Consider the following 12742-nt stretch of genomic DNA (forward strand, 5'->3'; position numbering starts at 1 on the left):
TTTTAATTCAGTGTTTTTTTTTTCAATTGTTCGCAAAGTGTCATACCATTATTTCATTAGCATCAGAACTAAATTTATATTTTTTATTTCCACGTGCTGTGTACAATTAGGCAAGAAAAGCACATCTAGGTTGCATATCGCCCCCACGTGCATAAGAAATATAGATACTTGGTTGAGAAACAGGCGCCTAATTGTTCAATTTTTCCAGCGATCAACGAACAGCTTTGGTTACTATCCACTTGCACGACATTTGCTTGACCATAGAGACGAAAAACAAACCCTTCAAAGGAAAGAAAATCTCTAAAAATGGATGCCATGACTTTTCAATTTCAGATTTTGGCAAAAAAAAATGTATATGTTTTATTCGATCGGCAAAATGTCAATCTTGATCACATCTAGGCGTCATTCATAACCATGTGGTGTACAAATGAGCTAGGAATCAATTAGAAAAAAAATCACATCAAGGCTTCATATCGCCACCTCTTGCATTGAATATATGCTTGGTTGAGAAATACGCGCCAAAATATTCCCACTGATCAGTATGCTATGCCATGGTTACTATCCTCTCGCGACGTTGACTCACGACGCCTCGACCATGGAGACGAAAAACAAACCGCCCAAAGGAAAAAAAAATCACGAGAAAATGGATGTCATGACTTTAATTTGTTTCGAAAAACTACAAATTTTGTATGGAAGCTCCCACTCCCTTAAGTCGGAGCGGTTTGTAACTATTACAGAAACCATCCCCGGCCCCAAAAACCCTGAGATGCCAAGTTTAACGATGATCGGTTCAGTAGTTTCCGAGTCTATAGGGAACAGACAGACAGACAAACATTCATTTTTATATATATAGATATACATATAGTCTTGTGCGCAACGTATAGTTTCAAAATTTAACTTTCTTGGACACTAAGTGAATTTTCTTTTAAGTACTTCGTAGCTGATCTACAGTCTTTTTTCAGATGCATGTACTTTCGGATTTTTTTCAACGAATAACGGAAAACTAAAGTGTTGTAGCTGAATATTGCCTGAAAAACACACTTGAGTTACATTACGAAATTTTTAAAACTATAAATTTTGTAGAAATCGGTAGAGAAACAAAATAGATAAAGCGATTTTGGTCAGAAGTGTCAAATGGGTAAAAATTTCTGGGACGGATGAGGTTTAAAAACTCCAAACATCCCAAATTCTGTTATCTTAGTAGTTTAACAAAAATCATACATCTTTTGATCCTTGACTAACACTAGGAACCAATATTTGTATTTTTAAAAGTTAGAAACCTTGTGAATAAGAGTGAGTGAATTTGAACGTTTTGATTTCGAATCTTCGGGTTTTAATTTTTTAAACAAATCACTACTTAATTAAGATTTTTATCTATCCAAACGAGTGCATATAATATTTATGTTTATAATGTGTATGGAATTTATTTGAAAGATACGTATATTTTATCGTTATCGATTGCATATTTCAGCGAGGTATAAGCAATCAACTGAATGCATTGTTTACTACCCACATAAATACGAGCCCCTTTTTCTGACTTACCTATGATACAATGAACTCTGACGCTGAGCTGAGTCCGGACGACGAGAGAATTTTTGCGACTGTAAATAAAAACAAAAACAAGAAACGAAACATAAATTCAGGTAAAGTAGATGTACCTACGTGCGAAGCTAAAAAACTGCACAATCGTAAACTTTAATTGTTCTGGTTCAGGAAGAGAGAGGCCGTTACGCTTTCATTCTGTTTCATTTTTTATGGTTTACCAGAGAATATCGTATGCATGAAATTCATTTCGTTTTGCATTCTGAACCAAATGAAAAGAATGATAAAAACGACAGATCATTAAATAACCTGCGAAAATGAAACATTTCCTAACGTAGGCAGCGAACGCAGGAGAAACTCGTAAAAGTTGTCAAAAACAGCTAATTTGTCACTTTTAATGAAGCTTTTAGGGAGGGAATAAGACTCGAGATCTAACTTAGTTCCTGAGTAGGAAAATGGGAAAATTGCTTGAAGGTACTTTGACAGTTTGGTATTGTATTTTTCTTGGACATATTTTTTGTAAAATTTTTAGCACTCTCTTTTGACAAATTTAAGGAAAAACGACGGCCAACGGATACTTACTTTGAGTTGAGCCCTTCGATTTCCTCGGACTGTTCGGCCAGCGAAGATTCCAGATCCATATAGGCCCCGTAATCGCCATCTTTGAACACCTGTAGCGCTGCATCGTCCAGCTAAAAATATATAAAGAAAAAAATATGCTTAGAAAAATTTCGATCTTCTGTCTAGTGGGAATAAGAAAAATAATTTTAATAAACGATTTGCCAAAATATCAGAGAAACGATTTTTATTTGAATATTAAAATGCGTGTTAAACTTTGTTTACTATCTGCATAAAGAAATTTTTCTTAGAAACTTTTATTGAAAATCAAAAATCAAAATTTTCATTGCAGTTAGTCGTTCGAATAAAATTTTAAGTTAATTTAAGTGCGAAAATTGCATCTCTTCTTACAATGCGAGAAATCCGCCGTGCATTTTCCCAGGGTAGATAACTTTCCATGCTATGCGTCTGATTCCACGAAAAGAAACGAAACGAAACGAAACGCAATACGATACTGCACTCGGTTTCTTAAATGCTGTCATAACATCAACGACACCTTTTTCTCGTAATGAGAAGATGCCAGATACATGCATAGGTCTATGGTAGGAAGGAAGGCCTTTACTGCATCCCCATTTTCCCCTTCGAAGTCTCGTCCGAATGCTGAATGCTGACTTGCTCTCCGTATCTCAGCGAGTAGATCTCTGGATCAAGAACCACCTGAAGGTCAATTTTGACGAAGGGGTAAACACGAAACGAAACGTTAGGTTCCATTGCAATCCATTTCAGCTAGCGAGCCAGCCCAGCCTCGGGGAGAAAGGCGCAGTTCTCGTTTAATTGTCTCACGGAACAAATCTTACAATGAAACATATCTACTTGGAAGTAGTTGGTATTTTTTTATGTTTCTTATGCTGTTCGAGTATGTACTGTGAAAAGGAGTTTCGGGAAAGGAGCTTGGAAAGGGAAAAAACGGCAATGAAGAACGTCGCAAAGCGAGTATAATGTTTAAAACATAACTAGAAGTGTTGCATCCTATAGCTTGAACTTTATGGGCTGACTAGAAGACGTTCGTTTCCAGGAAAGATGCACTGTACGATTTTACGAGAAACTATTTACGAAAATGTCAGCGAGTCATGCGATCTTGGCGTTGGGCAGTGCTTTTTTTCTAATCTAACACTGATGGCTTTTCATTACAAGTTCATGAGCGCAAGTCTTTTGCGTTTGTACACCTTATTATTGTGGATGAACTCGTAGCAATTTAATTCCAAATCAATCCTAAGAAATAGAAGCTGTATCCTTTTAGATAACAGGTCATCAGACGATATTAAAAATGGTAGACGAAAGTTTTATTGAATACGTTTGTTCTCATATTTAACCCTTTAAAGCATGGGTGGCCAAACCATGGCCCGCGGGCCACATTTGACCCGCGGCTGACTATTTGTGGCCCGCGAAACTATTTCCAGAATTTACAAATTTTTAGAATGTGTTTTTTCCAAGTTCTACTTATGATTTGGATGAAGGTTACTTTTATTTAAATCAACTACATTCAAAATAAAATCCTGAGAATTTTTTATAAAATCTCTTCGAGAAACATCAAGTTTCAATGCGATCTTATTAGAGAACTGTTATGCTTGTTTATGTGAGCAATTTGTTGTGAGGCTACCGGCACTGAATAAACAGTTGAAAAACCAAATACAATTTTAAAACTGTTAAAATTGTTCAATATTTGACACATTATATGTACTTTCCATCACACATTCTGCAATATTTTCCGATTGTTTTTGATTACTTCTTATCGTAGGTGTTAACATTTTTCTCCATCAATAAGACAATTCAAGCTGACTCTAGTTTAAATTTTGAGGAATAAGGAGTTTGGAAGGTCTCGGGAAGACAGTAAGATTATTTTAATTAAATAGTTATAAAAATCCATCGAATCACATTCGCATCACCATCCAATATTATATTATTATGAATATTTTGATTATCCGTAACTTGATTTTTGTTTTATCTTTTAAAATATTCAACTTTTCAAAATTGATTCAAAGTATCAAAACTCTGCTATGGAAATGTTTTTTTTAGCAACAGGAAAATAGGATTATCATGAAAGTTAAACACAATTCAAAAAGATCATTAGCTATTTGAAATATGCTTTGTTTGTTTGATAAATAAAAACATGTATACAGTTGATAAACATTATCCTTGATTTCAACAAGAACACGTTAGGAACTGGCAAATCCCTAGGAAACACAACTCATTTTAATGTTTATATTTATTTTAATTTTTATAAAGTAATGTCCCATGACCTTGAAAATTGTAATGAACAAGCGGTGATATTTTTTTAAAATTTAAAACCATGAAATTAACATATTATTTTCTGTAAGTTTGTTACCAATAATTCAACCTGTTTATAAAAAATTCTTTTAACGAACACACACATAAACTTGATGTTTCTTTGAAGAGATTCAAATTCTATTTAAGACTAATGCGTACATCTTTCAAGGATATAATGGCTATCATCTTACTAATGCTAACACCACTAACCCACAGAAAGAGTACTATGTATGCCGTGACCGAGACTCGATGTCATGACCTCTGGCTTAGAAGACTTGAACGATATCCTCTAGGCCACGGTCAGCGGCAGTTTGGTCAATGTCAACTTGACGTATTTCTTTCAATTTTGCATTTAAAAAACCTGAAAACCCCTCATTTTGAAGGTGTGTGTGTAGAATGTTGCTCCTATTTTGATTTTGGAATTCACTCTTCAGTTGTCAAAATGCCGTCCAAGGAAGAAGAGCAGCGTATCAAAATTTTGCTCGCGCATCGCGAAAATCCGAGCTACTCGCACGCAAAGGTGGCAAAATCTCTAAAAGTTGCCGAATCAACCGATACAAATGTAATTAAAGTGTTTGGGGAACGTTTGTCGACAGCCAGGAAGTCTGGATCGGGGAGAAATCGAAAACCGGAAGCCGCTGAGACGACAAAGAGAGTTGCTGGTAGTTTCAAGCGAAACCCTAACCTCTCTCTCCGAGATGCCGCAAATAAGCTGAGTGTATCGTCAACAACCGTGCATCGAGCCAAAAAACGAGCCGGACTATCGACTTACAAGAAGGTAGTGACTCCAAATCGTGATGATAAACAAAATACGACAGCCAAAGCGCGATCCCGGAGACTGTACACGACGATGCTGACGAAGTTTGACTGCGTGGTAATGGACGACGAAACCTACGTCAAAGCCGACTACAAGCAGCTTCCGGGAAAGGAGTTTTATACGGCAAAATGAAGGGGAAAGGTGGCAAATTGTTCAAGCACATTTGGCAAGCCATCTATACCTGTGGCTTGAAAAGCAGCATTTTCCTCCCGAGTAGACTTTGATTCCCGAAACAATAGCAAACTGAGGCCAATATAAGCTGTCAACAGCAAAATGAGAGCAGCATTTGCTGTTGCCATTTTTATGATAGCAAAATTAGGCATTATTAAAGCGTCAGAAAAATTCATTTAATAACATGCTGTAACCACAAAAAGCTATTAACAGCAAGCTGTTCGCACAATTTTATGTAGATTTTTATTTGATAGCAAAACTAGGTTTAACTTAGCTTTTAGTTTTTTCTTAAGTACAAATCTGAGATCAAAATGATAACATCCACAATACAAAATAATTAAAAATGTGAGATGCATTTAAGAATTGAAAAAGAAATAAAATTAATATTTTTCGGCTTTCTTTAAATAATCATAATGCTGAATGTCACTTAAAGAATAACATGATTTGGTTCTAACATTTATGAAAATAAGCTCCCTGTTGTGTTAACAATAAGTTTATTGGAAGTATTGCTAAATCGAAGTATTTTGTACCTACCTATTGTTTCGATAAATAAATCAAAGTTTGGGATTAATCATATTTTTTTTTATTCAAAAAAAAATCATAGCTTTATTAAAAACGAAATTGTAAATATTTTTTTAATAATCTTTAATTTTGGCAACTATAAAGCTTAAAAAATTTAATAAAGTTTAAATGCATGTACAAATAAATCTGAAATTTAAACAATCATAGAAAAATCATGAATAGCTTTTTTAAGGAATCACGGCTTAAAATTTATGAATTTGTTAATGACGTTTTTTTATAATACTTGAAAAATTGATGAATAGCTCTGTAGCAATCATAATTTTATTTTATTGTTATTTGATCAGTTATCTTTTTGAAAACTGATTGAAATAATTAAAAAGATTATTTTTACTTTGCAAATATCAATAAATTAAATTTAGTTTAAAAAAAAGTTGATATTTTAGTCTACAACATCCGGAAAAACCCTGCTTTATTTAGAAAATAAGATTTCACTTTTTTTTGCAATTGAAATGAAATATAAAAATAAGGTATGTCTCACAATTTTTTTTCTATAGATTTTTCCGGAAAATAAAATATCTCTCTTATATGAGTGGGGAATTCATTTCATTCTAGATGAAACTCTTTTTCATTCGAATCATAGGTGTGTACAAGACAAAATACTCCCAACAAATTTTGGAACCAAAGTCCGACGTGCGAATTGAATTCAGTCCGTATGGGAGTTTAAGCGGTTATCACCAGTGACCAGTGTCCAGTACCGTGCAGCTTTCCGGGAAGTTCAATCGTCGACAGCCTTAATTCCGATGGTTTGTTAGAGGCAACATGAACCTGGCTGAATAAAAAACAGGTATAATAAATAAACTTTTGCAATTACTAAAGCAAACCAGATATTTTGCCGGTAAAGTATAAAATTGATGTTTGCCTGAACATTTCAGCCTTAGTTTATTTTTGACTAAACTACAAAATCGACACTAGATCATATCATCGCTATATCTCAGCCATATCTTCTATTTGCTTGAATTTACGGATATTTCTCAGATGCTGTACTGTTTGTGCACTTCATTTGTTGACATTTCCGATGGTTACTACTATATCACAGTACAAATTCACAGTCATATTTTTGTTTTGATCAAGAGCAATGCAAACTTTTTGCTGTGTTTTAAAACGTATTTTTTTAAATACTTTTTGTTTCAGAATTTTAAATAAAAAAGTTTATAAATTTAGTTTTATGCAAAAATATGACTTTGACTTTTCTCTGCGTGTTCGTTCCCACAGTGCTTTAGTGCCATCCACGGAAAATTATAAAAAGGTAAAATTTACCGAGTAGCGCGGTGTCGTACTTGAAGCTTTAATTTTCGGATAGCTTCCAGAACACAAACACGACATCACTGTTCCTCGTAAAATTCGTTAACAGAATGACGCGCAACACGACCTTCTTTTCTTTCGTGTGCACTTTTTGTTTCCGCTCTCTTTCTTTCAAATGTCTTCCAAATGGAATCGTTAAAGCTCTTTCGTTAAGTTCTCTTAAATGCTACACGTCAAATTATGTCTAACGTTTTTGTCATAGAATATATCCACCAATATCATTTGTGATTTATATATTTTAATTTTTATTTTATATATCTCAATATCTTTCAATATCCACCACAATACCACCCGCCTCTACTCTGAGAGTTTTTCTTAATCATTCTAACAATAATCTTATGAAATAAGATTTTTTTAGCGTTCTTGTTCTTCTTTTTTCAAATATGATACGAATCTTGAATCAATTTCATCCATTTTCTGAGTCTTTCAATGGTATTCATGCTTTTTAACTATTCTTTCAGTATGTAATAGCTTACTTCATAATTCTTTTTACATAACCAATATGTAATAGCTTGAATTTCAAAATTTTAATCAAACCAAGAATAAATATCATTTAGCTTCTCGTCGAACTTCAGTCTTTCAATCTCGAAATCTTTCATCAAAGTTGATTATTTCATTGAATCATTAAATCTATATGCTTATTAAGTCAGATTCTTGTGTCCCAATATGCAAAATTTTTAAAATCTTCCATCAATGATTTTTTTACCCATTCTAATATCATTATTCGTTAAGATTCTTAATTTTTTTTTATTTGGTAATCAAATTGATTCTCAAATATTAACTAACGACTCTATTTCATATTTATGATTATTTTTTTTTTTTTTTCATTTGGTTCTATCTTTTCTTTCTTTTTATCTTTTTTTAAATATGTTTTTTTTTACCTTTTTTTTATCTTTCTTCATTCAGTTTCTCACTCAAGTGTAAGCCAAATTGGTTATCGTTGGTACTAAATAATTGAGGGTCTTTTTTTCGAATCATTCGACTTTCTTTTTCAGGATGACCGGAAGATCCAAATCTTTCATAGGAGTTACAATATTCATCGAAATTTTTCATCTAACCATTCAATTAGTAAATTTATTCTGTATTCATAAGTTGAATATTTTTTCTAATCAATATTAATTTTGTTTTCTCTTCTTTCTATTTATTTTCTCCTTTTGTTTATTTGTTATTTTCTCTTTTTTTTTCATTTATACCTTCTCATTCCTTCAGTATTTTCGTTGATTCTCTTTTCCGATTTTCTTATGTTTCACTATTGTTTCCTTTTTCCATCCTCTACTATAATTCTATTCCCTTTTATGTTCTCCGTCTTTCCTCTTAACTATTAAATCTCATTCGTATCTGATTTTTTTTTTATTTAAACTTTTGTAGCTCAGTTATAAAACTATTATTCTCTGGATCCTAATTTTTTCTATCTCCACTTACTTTTGTTTATATTCCTTTTTTTTATTCTGTCCGCATTTCTGCACCACTTCTCTCTCCATGATTCCGCAAGGCATTTCCTTTTTTGGCAAATTTTTCTTATCTTTCTGTTTTCCATCTAAAACCTACTATCAGGTCTAATTTGATATTTTTAGAATAGTCCTTATCCTCACTTCTCTTGTGACTTTCTCTTTTCCTTTTGTTTTTCCTCTCCTTTTTTATATGTTGAATTATTTAACTGTTTCTTCTATCTTTTTTTCATCCTCTATTATTACATATATTCTCTTATATGATCTCCACCTTTCCTCTAAACTACTTCCACAGAATGAATATGATTTCATGATATGATTTTATGATGATAATCTGTAAGTAACAAACTACCTACTATAATTCAGACTCTTTCATCTGAAAAAAAGTCGTTCGTTGGTTGATCTTAATTCATTCCTGGTCTTTCATAGGATCATCCATGAAACATCATTAGTCTCAGTCCGAGACTTTGATTAATCAAAAAATCCACAGAATCAGAAATCAATTTCCATAAGTCAGTAAATGTTCCGAATCTTTCATCAGACAGCCTCTAAATATCTCCTTAATTAGTTGATCAACTGATCAATTAAAAAAAAATTCTGCCTAACGAGATTGTGAAATTTCCAAGTCTTTCATTGGAAAATTCATTGGAGAAATTTCTTTCGAGTCTTTCATCGAATCATCAGTTTATCAGCCCGAGTCTTTCATCGGAAAAATTCCTTCCGAGTCTTTCATCGGAAAAATTACTTTCGAGTCTTTCATCGAGTCAATAGTTTATCAGCCCGAGTCTTTCATCGGCAGAATTCGTCTGTATTAATTCCGAGTCTTCCATCGGATGGCCGCTTCTTCTTGATTCAATACAACAAATAAATCAAAAGTACTGCCCGAGTCTTTCATCGGTTTAATTCTAATATCCATATAACTATTCCGAGTCTTTCATCGAAATTATCACACGCCATTTAATTCGAGTCTTTCATCGAATCATAAGCAAATTACCCCGAGTCTTTCATCGGTATCATTCATTCAACTAGCGCGAGTCTTTCATCGGCATTCAAATTGCACTCGTTACGATTGTTCCGAATCTGTAATCGAATTGGTGCTGCGGGAAATCTTTTTTTTTTATGCAGGATCTTTGTACAATACATTTACTCAACTAACTTACCAAACGTAGGTTTGACCAGCTGCGCCATTGTCGTACTTGAAGCTTTAATTTTCGGATAGCTTCCAGAACACAAACACGACATCACTGTTCCTCGTAAAATTCGTTAACAGAATGACGCGCAACACGACCTTCTTTTCTTTCGTGTGCACTTTTTGTTTCCGCTCTCTTTCTTTCAAATGTCTTCCAAATGGAATCGTTAAAGCTCTTTCGTTAAGTTCTCTTAAATGCTACACGTCAAATTATGTCTAACGTTTTTGTCATAGAATATATCCACCAATATCATTTGTGATTTATATATTTTAATTTTTATTTTATATATCTCAATATCTTTCAATATCCACCACACGCGGTATTTTTTTCCACCCCTTTTTCGAGGTAAATTCTACCTTTTTTTCATTCACCTAGCAAAAAGGTGAATTGTACCGTTTTTCTTTTCACCTAGAAAAAAGGTAAATTTTACCTTTTTGAGATTCACTTAGCAAAAAGGTACATTCTACCGGTTCCTCATTCACTGGTTTAAAAGGGGTTTTTTCGCTGTGGTTATTCCCCAAATTAAATGAAACAAAGACACAAATTCATTCAGGATTTGATTTTTAGCAAGTACCGATCAGATTAGGACTTCTGAAGCGGCTATGATCCCGGTGGTGACTTCGGTAGTCAAGTAGAAGATAAACTAGACCTGGAACGGTTTGACCGGCAGAGTGTATGATTTTCTGGTAAGCGCGAAATTCTGTTCACATACTGGCGTTATAAGAAGTGTTTTTTTTTCTTCATTGAGGCTGCAGCTGGGTTCAGGTAGTTTGGTAGGTAGGTGGCAGAAGTTTCATCTGGTCTGTAGGCAATGTGTTATTTTTCCTCCATGTATCCGGGCAACATTTGTTAAATTTAACAAATAACTAAACAATTCTTTGTATGGTTTTGGTGATATACATATCATACAACAGGATAAAAATTGTTAGATCTAAAAATGCAATAATAGCCTACAAAGAAGCGTTTAAAATATGCCTTTTAATGGAACAAATTTTGCTCTGGTCATCGCAAGAAACGCATTTATGTACACTAGATTCTCTTTTTAAGCGATGTTTTCAAGCGAATTAAATTGAACTGCGCACTCGTGACTGACATTTGTGCCAATTCGTTCATTTTTGCGACCAGTCAAATCAGTTTAAAATCTTGAGAAGAATGACCTTGATTAAATTCCTGGAAAAAGTGTAAAATCTGTCGGAGTTCTACATGCTAACCACTTTTCAGTCAACCTTTGTACGGCTAACTGCGACTGCAAAACATTACAAGAAATCCAATTTTCAATGGAAGGGATAATATTCAAAAACATTAATTTGTCGAAATTCATAAATAAGTATCTGATTTGGCAGATGATATGTAGAGAGAACAGCAGCAATTTTGTAAAAAGCTGCACCATCAACGACTGCAATGTGGATAAGTAGGAATATTTTTCTTAAATCTTTACCAAGCATCTGAAACTCTAATGCAACTACAAAAATGAATTTAACGCATTAATAATGCAAGTAAAATACTAACCATTATATCCCTGAAATATGTACGCCTTAGTCTGAAGTAGAATTTAGTTCTCTTCAAAGAAACATGAAGTTTCACTTAGATCATATAGTGTGTTCGTTTTTTAAGTTTTTGATATGAGAAATAAGAGTCATGATTAAGTGCGTTTCCTATCAGGAAGGCTTCAAACACAAGCGGTCCAAAAGATTGTTTGTGTCTTTTTTTTTATTTCGATAAGACTTAAAGCGATAAGTTGTGCACGCCATTCGGGTTAATAATACCTCATACTTAAGACAAATAATTAAGGACTAATCTGGAACAAACCTACACAACATTTTTTCATTTCATAAATCGCTGTACTTGAACTGCCTGAATTTTGAAAGCTCACGTAAACGTTTTGAAAAAACAACATCAAACGAATCCTACAAAATGAGAAAACCAGAAGTATCAGCTACCATATTTTTTTCAAACGTTTGTGCGTGGAATCGGTCGAGCCACGATGTCACTCCAGCATCCTGCTTCAAAAGTCCATTTGAACCTAACTCAGTCAGCCAGGCAGGAGGTACCATGGCAAAAAGTCACCCGGAGGCTTCTCCATCCATTTGATTCCGGGTCTCTTGTTTGCACATCCCCCAGCGACCCAGCATCAGCAGCAAAAAGGGGTTGTAAATAATTCCCACGATTAGGTCACGTCTTGGTGACAGATGTGCGTTCGTTTGAAGCCAGGTCGCGTGTTCGGTTAGTTAGGAGGACTTTTTGTCTGCACGTAGGACCTTACTGAAGAGAACACGACGATGCCGCCATCGTTCAAAAACATTCACACACATGATGGTTTCCAAATCAAAGCAAAGCAACGACGACGAGACGCCTCGAAGGTTCACTTTGTTTGAACAAACTGGTTAAGTGGGAGGAACTGAACGAAATTTTCTGGACCGGACTGGAGAATGAGCCCAAAGCTTCAAAACTTGCTTATTTAAGTTCTCAGTAGTGAAAATTCATACTGATTATTTCAGTAGGAAACAATAATAATCAATTCAATTTTTTTAACGTTGATAAACTGAGAAAGGAAATTTCCCTTCTGCACATCCTAATGCCTCTCTGGTGGACATCCTATCATCTGAGATAGTTTGATCTATCATTTTACATTGGTTGCTGCATGGAGTGATCATAAATGATGACAGTTTACGTTTTTATGTAACACTCAGATAGTCACCAAAATTCGAAACACAAACTATGCGCCTCATGCTAGATTCTGTTAATAAGTTTGATCTTGTTCTTAGCATAAGACTATCGGGTTTTCTAAGGATTACCCATTCGAG

At 34.1% G+C, this 12742-nt stretch overlaps 1 protein-coding gene across 5 annotated transcripts in view; it reads right to left on the reverse strand.

Moving 5' to 3' along the window:
• The window catches only part of LOC129757316 (FH1/FH2 domain-containing protein 1), a 411337-nt gene that overhangs the window by 171907 nt on the left and 226688 nt on the right, over positions 1 to 12742 (reverse strand). For all 5 annotated transcript variants that reach the window (XR_008739671.1, XM_055754498.1, XM_055754499.1 and 2 more), the window contains 2 exons: positions 2125 to 2234; positions 1543 to 1601 (listed from right to left, as the gene is read on the reverse strand). Coding sequence is in view for 4 of the 5 variants with exons in the window: in XM_055754498.1 (XP_055610473.1) it covers positions 1543 to 1601; positions 2125 to 2234 (169 nt within the window). In the remaining variant the exon portion in view is untranslated. The remainder of the gene's footprint in view (positions 1 to 1542; positions 1602 to 2124; positions 2235 to 12742) is intronic.

Source organism: Uranotaenia lowii, chromosome 3 (assembly GCF_029784155.1).
Source record: "Uranotaenia lowii strain MFRU-FL chromosome 3, ASM2978415v1, whole genome shotgun sequence".
NCBI classification, from domain to species: domain Eukaryota; kingdom Metazoa; phylum Arthropoda; class Insecta; order Diptera; family Culicidae; genus Uranotaenia; species Uranotaenia lowii.